This window comes from Sorex fumeus, unplaced genomic scaffold (assembly GCF_029834395.1).
Source record: "Sorex fumeus unplaced genomic scaffold, SorFum_2.1 ptg000095l, whole genome shotgun sequence".
NCBI lineage: Eukaryota > Metazoa > Chordata > Mammalia > Eulipotyphla > Soricidae > Sorex > Sorex fumeus.
In genome coordinates, this window is record NW_026606152.1 from 3,362,516 (window position 1) to 3,371,628 (window position 9,113).

Consider the following 9,113-nt stretch of genomic DNA (forward strand, 5'->3'; position numbering starts at 1 on the left):
GGGAGGGGACTCAGGGCCACGGGCGGGGTGAGCAGTGCCGTGTCCTGCAGGACTTCCTGAAGCGGGAGTTCAGCGAGGAGAACATCCTGTTCTGGCAGGCCTGTGAGGGGCTCACCCATGTGCCCGCCCACGACCAGAAGGAGGTGAGTCCCGGGGCATTGTGGGGCGGGAGTGCCCCCCAGCGGCCGCCGGCCTTTGCGCCCCAAAACCACCCCTGGAAAAAGCTCAGAGAGGAGCAGAGGCCGGGAGGAGGCCTTGGGGACCTGGGGTGAGGGGGCAAGGGTCCCCCTGGGCCGGTGTGCTGCCTACCCCATGCGCGCCCTCCTGTCCCCCAGCTCTCTTACAGGGCTCGGGACATCTTCAGCCGCTTCCTGTGCAGCAAAGCCACCACCCCCGTCAACATCGACAGCCAGGCCCAGCTGGCCGCCGACATCCTTGACACCCCACACCCTGACATGTTCAAGGAGCAGCAGCTGCAGGTGACAGCCCGGGCCGAGGCACACTGCCCCTGGTCCTGTGCAGGGCACCGGAACCCCTATGCCATCCCATGTCCCTCTCTCCATCTCCCTGACCCCGCCTTCCTGGGGAATACAGGGACACAAACTGTCACTGTGTCTCCATGTGAGGCCCCAGCTGACAGCCCTTTAGAGCCCAGTGTGCTCAGGGCTGCAGCATGGGGAGCCCCAGGAGGCAGGCCAGCACTGTGCTCACTCCTGGGGCCCTATTTCTGGGGCTCCCTGTCCAATCCCAGGTGCTCAGGGCTGAGTCCTCCCGTGCTGCCTGGGCAGTTTTGACTGTGAGGGGACAATCAGAGAGCATGCAGGAGACCCGGCACAGATGACTGGCAGTGTGGTGCAGCGTCTGAGCCAGGTCCCCTCCAGGCTGAGCACTGCGGGCACAGGGGGGGCGTGGGGGATGAGGGTCTCTGAGTGCTGCGGAGATGGAGAGGGGATGTGGTCTCTGACCGGTGTGGCCTCTGGCAGATCTTCAACCTTATGAAGTTCGACAGCTACACACGCTTCCTCAAGTCCCCGCTCTACCAGGCCTGCATCCTGGCCGAGGTGGAGGGCCGCCCCCTCCCAGACGCCCAGCAGGTGCCCAGCAGCCCAGCCTCCAGGCATGGTTCGGACCACTCCAACGTGTCCACGCCAAAAAAGGTGGGCCCAAGGGTGGGGTGATGGCACAGCAGGGAGGCAGGTCCGGGTTCAATTCCCAGCACCCCCGGGTGGCCCTGGCCTGAAGCGACACAATGAGGCCTGGGGCGGGGGGCCGGGGCCGGGCGCTGAGGACTGAGCCTGTGGACGTCCCTGCAGCTCAGCAGCAAGTCTCGATCTGGACGGTCCCTGGACGAGGAGCCAGAGGAGGAGGCAGAGCGGCGGCGCCGAGGCCCCTTCTTCTCCTGGTCACGCGCACGGAGCACGGGCCGGTCGCAGAAGAAGAAGGATCTCAGCGGCCATCCACACGCCCATGGTGGGTGATGCCCACAGAGGCTCCTGCCCCAGGAACCCGGCTCAGATGCCCTGTCACCTGCTGCGGGGGGTGGGGAGTGCCACTGCGCCACACGCCAGGGGACACAGGAGGGGTACGCCGTAGTTGGGGGCTTCTCTGAGCCCTGTGTGTTCCCCCAGAACCCCCCCACGCCAACGGGGCCCTGGGCCGCCGGGAGTCACAGGCCTCAGTGTCGTCTGCGGGAAGCCTGGACCTGGTGAGTCCCTGGTGCCCAGCTCAGCCTGGGCTGTGGGACCCCCCCCCCCGTGCCGGCTCTGTGGGGCTGCGGGGCCGGGGTGTCCCCACTGTGTGGATGCCCCCCAGTCCTCGGAAGCCCATGGTGACGTTTATGCTGCATTGTTCTCGCTTAGGGAGGGGCTCCCACGCCCACCCTCACAGCTGGAGCTCATCGTGTGTCACACAGGCACCCGTGTTTGTGCCGCTGGGGCGACCCACGCACCGTGCCCCCATCTCTCTCCCCAGCAGGACGCCTGCAGGGTGTCAGCGGCTGAGCGAGAACGGAGTCCCCCGCACTGCTGCGTGCAGCTCCCAGACGGCACGGCCTGCATGGTGCTGCTCAGGGCCGGGCTGTCCATCAAGGACCTGCTGGCCGGGCTGTGTGAGCGGCACGGCCTCAACGGGGCGGCTGTGGACCTCTTCCTTCTGGGCGGGGACAAGGTACCCGCCCCAGCTCTTCTCAGCCTGGGCTGGCAGTGGCAGCGGCCGGGGGCGGGGGCGGAGGGCGGCTTGGAGGGTTTCCCTTTGTTCTGTGCAGCTGTGCGCCTTCCCCTTGCCACATCTCGTGGCGGCTCTCGGGTGCCGCTGGGCCTCTGCTGAGCTGCTTCCCTCCCCCAGCCACTAGTGCTACAGCAGGACTGCAGCATCCTGGAGGCCAGGGAGCTGCGGCTGGAGAAGCGGACCCTGTTCCGGTGAGGGCCCCGCCCGCCCGCCTGCGCACCTGCAGGGGCCCCGCCACCTGGCCCCAGCGTCTCTCATCCTGCCCCCCAGGCTTGACCTCGTACCCATTAACCGCTCGGTGGGGCTCAAGGCCAAGCCCACGAAGCCCGTGACCGAGGTGCTGCGGCCCGTGGTGGCCAAGTATGGTCTGCGGCTGAATGACCTGGCTGCCCGGCTGGTGAGTGCCCATGGCCGGTGCTGAGGTAGCACAGCCTCTCCCACTCACCCAGCCCCACCACACACACACACACACACACACCAGCCTGGAGACCCTCGTTCCCACCAGGACATCTACTCCCAGTTCCTTCTGGAACACCCACAAAAAGTGGACAGCCCTGCAGCCTCCTGTCCCTGGGCCCAGCTTTGTGTCACCCTTCCCGCAGGTGATGAGCCCCCCCCCCCCCCAGTGTCAAGAGCCAGGCAAAGTGTCCAGCTGGGCCGGGGACTGGGCATTGAGATCTGCAGCCACCTCAGGGACCCTCCCGGGCTAACCCCGCAGCCACTGGGCACCTCCCTCTGGCTGGGCAGCTGCTGTCACCAACTGTTCTGGAATGTTCTCATCTGGCTGAGTTCCCACCCCATGCCCCATCTTGCCTAGAGTGGAGAGCAGGAGCCCCTGGACTTGGGGGCCCCCATAGCCAGCCTGGACGGACAGCGGGTCATCCTGGAGGAGAAGGAGTCCAGCCGAGGCCGAGGTAAGCGGGTCTCAGGGCTGCTAATGCCCCATGCAGGGGCACCTGGGCTGCCCACCGTGACGTGGAGACACAGGCCTGCACCACGGCAGGTTTTGTCCAGGGCCCTGGCCGCCTCGCGTGTTGCGGTCACAGCGGCTCCATGGTCACTTGGTGCTTCCCTCACCCCTGTTCAGTGGCCGCAGAGAAGCCCAGAGGTGTGTCCAGCAAGCACGGCACAGCCGCCAGCTCAGGCTCCCGGAACCCCTCGGCCCTGGTAATGCCTGGCCCCGGCCCCTCCTGCCCAGCGCCCCTCCTGCCCGGGAGGCCACCCACTCCTCCCCTGCCCCCGCAAGCGCCCCGCACCCCCTCCCCTCCGGCCGCGGGAGCGGAACTCTGGCTTTTCCTTCCATGCAGGGAGAGGGCAGAGCTGTAGGCAAGTCTAATTCTATTAAGATAAAAGGAGAAAACGGGAAGAACGCTAGGGAGCCCCGGCTCTCAAAGAGAGAAGAATCTATTGCAAAGATTGGGAAAAAAAAAAGTCAGAAAATTAATTTGGACGAAGCCGAGGGTATGTGTGCTCCCACAACTCGCGTGTTTGCTGGTACTCTGGTGCCAGTCCTCCCCGGCGCGTGCACCGTCCCCCAGTTTCCATGTGAGGTGGGCAGGAGTGCCCAAGGCAGGCACCGCCCACTGGCCTGAGGGTCCCCCCCCCCCCCCCGCCCACAGGAGAGGGGAGACGCCCCAAGGCTGAGAGGGACTGAAGCTTCTTTCTCAGGCGTAGGAAGGAGAAGCAGAGCAGAGGCGACACAGCCCTGCCCCGGGAGCTCCTTGCTGGCCCTGTGTGCCGCTGTGAGGTCCAGGGTCTCACCCCCCCCCACACACACACACACTATCTGCACATGCTTGAGCCCTGCTCGGCTCTGAGCCGCACACCAGGACCCTGGCAGGCAAGGAAGGGGGCTCAGAGCAGGTGGTGTCCAGCAGATGGGGCGTGTCGGGACCCCTCTGTCGGGGGGGCCAGAGGGTTGAGCGTCAAGGGCCTCCTCTCTTGGGGTGCCAGGGGCTGCAGGGAGCTCAGAAAGAGCCAGGCCCAGAGCACGCTTCGTACCTCCCTTCTGCCCGGGCAGTCCCTGGGGGCACAGGACTAGGGGCTCCTGTGGGGGGGCCAGGCTGCTCTCCGGGCTTGGCTCATCCAGCCCGGCCCTTCCTCCCACAGAGTTTTTTGAGCTTATTTCCAAAGCTCAGAGCAGCCGGGCCGACGACCAGCGCGGGCTGCTGAGGAAGGAGGACCTGGTCCTGCCGGCCTTCCTGCGCCTGCCCCCCAGCGCGCCCGAGCACCCCGAGAGCCCAGCCTCCAGCCCCAGCTCCGACACAGCCTCCTCGCCAGCCCAGACGCCTCCTGTGGGGCAGGACGAGGCGAGGGGCCTCCAGACCATGGAGGGGGCGCCAGAGGCCGACCTGACCCTGACCGGGGAGGGGGACATTAGCAGCCCCAACAGCAGCTTCCTGCCACCACCCCCCACCCCACAGGATGCGGCTGGACCTCTGAGACCAGGTACCTCCAGGTTCTGAGCCAGCACCTGACCAGACCGGGCCCCTGGTTCCAATGCCCCTCCCCCTTGCATCTCTGACTGTCCCCACTGTCCCCGCTGTGTCTGAGGAAGAGCAGTGATGGTGGGGCCCCCGTCAGGCCTCAGGGGCCTCTCTGCCCTTCTGTAGGCCCCATCCCGCCTGTCCCTCCATCCTGGGAAGCTGGTACCCACACCCGCACCGCTCAGAGTCGGGGCCCAGCCCAGGACCACGCAGCATTTGCTGGAGAGAGCAAGAAGCCACTGGGCCCAGAGCGAGGCTGCAACCCGTCCACGGGGGCGCACAGGGGCACAGGCGAGACCCCTTAACTTCACAGGGTCACCAGCCTGACTGAACTGAGTGTGAATCTCCAGATGACCATCTGGTGATCCGTGTGGCCGTGGCAGCTCCCAGAAAAGCCAAATTATGGTTAGAGAGTGGGCGGAACCCCAGCCTGCTGGGAAACGGCCCAAGGCACATCCCCTGGCCCCCACTGGTGCCATGGCCAGGGCCTTGCCCCAGGTGTGACCCTTTCTCCCATGCGCTCGGCAGGGGCTGCTCCCCACCCACATGGAGGCCCCTTTGCTTGGCCACGTCAGGCCTGCCCACACCTGACTTGTGGGAACCAGGTGGGCAGGGATGCTTGTGAATGAGGCACATGGATCATGGGTCAGAGTGCTGGGTACCTGCACGCATGCCATTCCCTGCAGCCACCGTGCCCCGGGGCTGAGTCCCAGCACTAATAAAAACGCCCCATCATCAGGCCCCGCCACTGAGCTACTCTTCTTTTGAGGACGGACTTCGGCTCAGCACCCAGAGGAAATGTGACCAGGAAAGAGTGGGCACTCTTAGGCAATGAGGGGTTCTCCTAGACACACCACCCACTCCTCTGGGTACTTGGCCCAGTGAGACCCCCACGAAGCGGTGGGGAGAGATGGGCCCACCGTCAGGCTTGCTCTTCAGGGTCCAGAGGGCAGAAACAAGGGGAGCCTAAAGTTCGGGGTATGGAGCTGCCTGCAGCTCACTCACTCCCTCTCGCCCTCACACAAGTACTCACACTCCGTCTCACACTCGTTTCCTCTCATACACTCCCTCATACTCACCACCTCACTTTCAATAGTCCCATTCATTCCATCACACGCTCCCTCACACTTCCTCCTACACTCTCAATTCTCTCAGACTCACTCCTTCACACTTCCCTTCACACTCCCTCTCATGCTCACACTCTAATGCACACTCCCATTCACACTCATTCCCTCTCACAGTCCTTCACACACTCTCTCATGCTCAACACTCCCTCTCACACTTGTTCCCTCTCACACACTCCCTCTTACATTTCCTCTCATTCTCACCTCCTCTGAACTCTTACACTCACCACCTCACATTCCCTCATACTCCCTCACATCCCCTCATACTCCCTCACATTCCTTAATACTCCCTCCCATTACCTCATACTCCCTCACATTCCCTCATACTCCCTCACATTCCCTCATACTCCCTCACACTCCCTCTACTCCCTCAAACTCCCTCTACTCCCTCACATTCCCTCTGCTCCCTCACATTCCCTCTACTCCCTCACATTCCCTCATATTCCCTCACATTCCCTCATACTCCCTCACATTCCCTCATACTCCCTCACATTCCCGCATACTTCCTCACATTCCCTCTGCTCCCTCACACTCCCTCTGCTCCCTCATATTCCCTCTGCTCCCTTATCCCTTTACTCCCTCACATTCCCTCATAGTCCCTCACATTCCCTCATACTCCCTCAAATTCCCTCATACTTCCTCACATTCCCTCTGCTCCCTCACACTCCCTCTACTCCCTCAATTCCCTCTGCTCCCTTATCCCTTTACTCCCTCACATTCCCTCATACTCCCTCATATTCCCTCATACTTCCTCACATTCCCTCACATTCCCTTTGCTCCCTCACATTCCCTCTGCTCCCTCACATTCCCTCACATTCCCTTTGCTCCCTCACATTCCTTCATACTCCCTCACACTCCCTCTACTCCCTCCCACTCCCTCTACTCCCTCACATTCCCCCTGCTCCCTTACTTCCCTTTACTCCCTCACATTCCCTCATACTCCTTCACATTCCCTCATACTCCCTCACATTACCTCTACTCCCTCATATTCCTCTGCTCCCTCACATTCCTTCATACTCCTTCACAGTCCCTCTGCTCCCTCACCTACCCTCTTCTCCCTCACCTTCCCTCATACTCCCTCACATTCCCTCTTCTCCCTCACCTTCCCTCATACTCCCTCACCTTCCCTCATACTCCCTCACCTTCCCTCATACTCCCTCACCTTCCCTCATACTCCCTCACATTCCCTCATACTCCCTCACATTCCCCCTGCTCCCTCACATTCCCTCACATTCCCTCTGCTCCCTCACATTCCTTCATACTCCCTCACATTCCCTCATACTCTCTCACATTCCCTCTGCTCCCTCGCACTCCCTCTACTCCCTCACATTCCCTCTGCTCCCTCACACTCCCTCTACTCCCTCACATTCCCTCTGCTCCCTTACTTCACTTTACTCCCTCACATTCCCTCATACTCCCTCACATTCCCTCATACTCCCTCACATTCCCTCTACTCCCTCACATTCCCTCTGCTCCCTGATATTCCCTCTGCTCCCTCACATTCCTTCATACTCCTTTCCCTCTTCTCCCTCACCTTCCCTCTTCTCCCTCACCTTCCCTCTTCTCCCTCACCTTCCCTCAAACTCCCTCATACTCCCTCACATTCCCTCATACTCCCTCACATTCCCTCATACTCGCTCACATTCCCTCTGCTCCCTCACATTCCTTCATATTCCCTCACATTCCCTCATACTCCCTTATTCCCTCTGCTCCCTCGCACTCCCTTTACTCCCTCACATTCCCTCTGCTCCCTCACATTACCTTATACTCCCTCACATTCCCGACTACTTCCTCACATTCCCTCTGCTCCCTCACACTCCCTTTACTCCCTCAATTCCCTCTGCTCCCTTATCCCTTTACTCCCTCACATTCCCTCATACTCCCTCACATTCCCTCATACTCCCTCACATTCCCTTATACTCCCTCCTATTCCCTCATACTCCCTCACATTCCCTCTTCTCCCTCACATTCCCTCTTCTCCCTCACATTCCCTCTGCTCCCTCAAACTCCCTCACATTCCCTCTGCTCCCTTACTTCCCTTTACTCTCTCACATTCCCTCATACTCCCTCACATTCCCTCATACTCCCTCACATTCCCTCATACTTCCTCCCATTCCCTCATACTCCCTCACATTCCCTCTTCTCCCTCACAATCCCTCAGCTCCCTCACACTCCCTCACATTCCCTCTGCTCCCTTACTTCCCTTTACTCCCTCACGTTCCCTCATACTCCCTCACATTCCCTCATACTCCCTCACATTCCCTCATATTCCCTCACATTCCCTCTGCTCCCTCACACTCCCTCTACTCCCTCACATTCCCTCTGCTCCCTTACTTCCCTTTACTCCCTCACATTCCCTCTACTCCCTCACATTCCCTCTGCTCACTTGCACTCCCTCTACTCCCTCACATTCCCTCTGCTCCCTCACACTCCCTCTGCTCCCTCATATTCCCTCATACTCCCTCACACTCCCTCCCATTCCCTCATACTCCCTCACATTCCCTCTGCTCCCTCACACTCCCACACATTCCCTCATACTCCCTCACATTCCCTCATACTCCCTCACATTCCCTCATACTCCCTCCTATTCCCTCATACTCCCTCACATTCCCTCTTCTCCCTCACATTCCCTCTTCTCCCTCACATTCCCTCTGCTCCCTCAAACTCCCTCACATTCCCTCTGCTCCCTTACTTCCCTTTACTCCCTCACATTCCCTCATACTCCCTCACATTCCCTCATACTCCCTCACATTCCCTCATACTTCCTCCCATTCCCTCATACTCCCTCACATTCCCTCTTCTCCCTCACATTCTCTCTGCTCCCTCACACTCCCTCACATTCCCTCTGCTCCCTTACTTCCCTTTACTCCCTCACATTCCCTCATACTCCCTCACATTCCCTCATACTCCCTCACATTCCCGCTTCTCCCTCACATTCCTTCATAATCCCTCACATTCCCTCTGCTCCCTTACTTCCCTTTACTCCCTCACATTCCCTCTACTCCCTCACGTTCCCTCTGCTCCCCACACTCCCTATGCTCCCTCATATTCCCTCATATTCCCTCACATTCCCTCTGCTCCCTCACATTCCCTCATAGTCCCTCACATTCCCTCATACTCCCTCACATTCCCTCTTCTCCCTCACAATCCCTCTGCTCCCTTACACTCCCTCACATTCCCTCTGCTCCCTTACTTCCCTTTACTCCCTCACATTCCCTCATACTCCCTCACATTCCCTCATACTCCCTCACATTCCCTCATACTTCCTCCCATTCCC

The 9,113-nt window shown here is 60.7% G+C and overlaps 1 protein-coding gene across 3 annotated transcripts in view; it reads left to right on the forward strand.

Moving 5' to 3' along the window:
• Positions 1 to 4,743, forward strand: part of RGS12 (regulator of G protein signaling 12) — a 30,324-nt gene extending 25,581 nt beyond the window's left edge. The window contains exons 5-16 of one of the 3 annotated variants that reach the window (XM_056132764.1): positions 51 to 143; positions 336 to 479; positions 984 to 1,157; positions 1,314 to 1,470; positions 1,629 to 1,705; positions 1,972 to 2,166; positions 2,344 to 2,417; positions 2,497 to 2,623; positions 3,044 to 3,140; positions 3,314 to 3,393; positions 3,534 to 3,687; positions 4,336 to 4,743. In XM_056132764.1, the coding sequence (XP_055988739.1) occupies positions 51 to 143; positions 336 to 479; positions 984 to 1,157; positions 1,314 to 1,470; positions 1,629 to 1,705; positions 1,972 to 2,166; positions 2,344 to 2,417; positions 2,497 to 2,623; positions 3,044 to 3,140; positions 3,314 to 3,393; positions 3,534 to 3,687; positions 4,336 to 4,691 (1,728 nt within the window). In that variant the 3' untranslated portion in view covers positions 4,692 to 4,743. The remainder of the gene's footprint in view (positions 1 to 50; positions 144 to 335; positions 480 to 983; positions 1,158 to 1,313; positions 1,471 to 1,628; positions 1,706 to 1,971; positions 2,167 to 2,343; positions 2,418 to 2,496; positions 2,624 to 3,043; positions 3,141 to 3,313; positions 3,394 to 3,533; positions 3,688 to 4,335) is intronic. The other 2 variants (XM_056132765.1, XM_056132766.1) reach the window with 2 other exon arrangements.
• Positions 4,744 to 9,113: the final 4,370 nt, after the last annotated feature.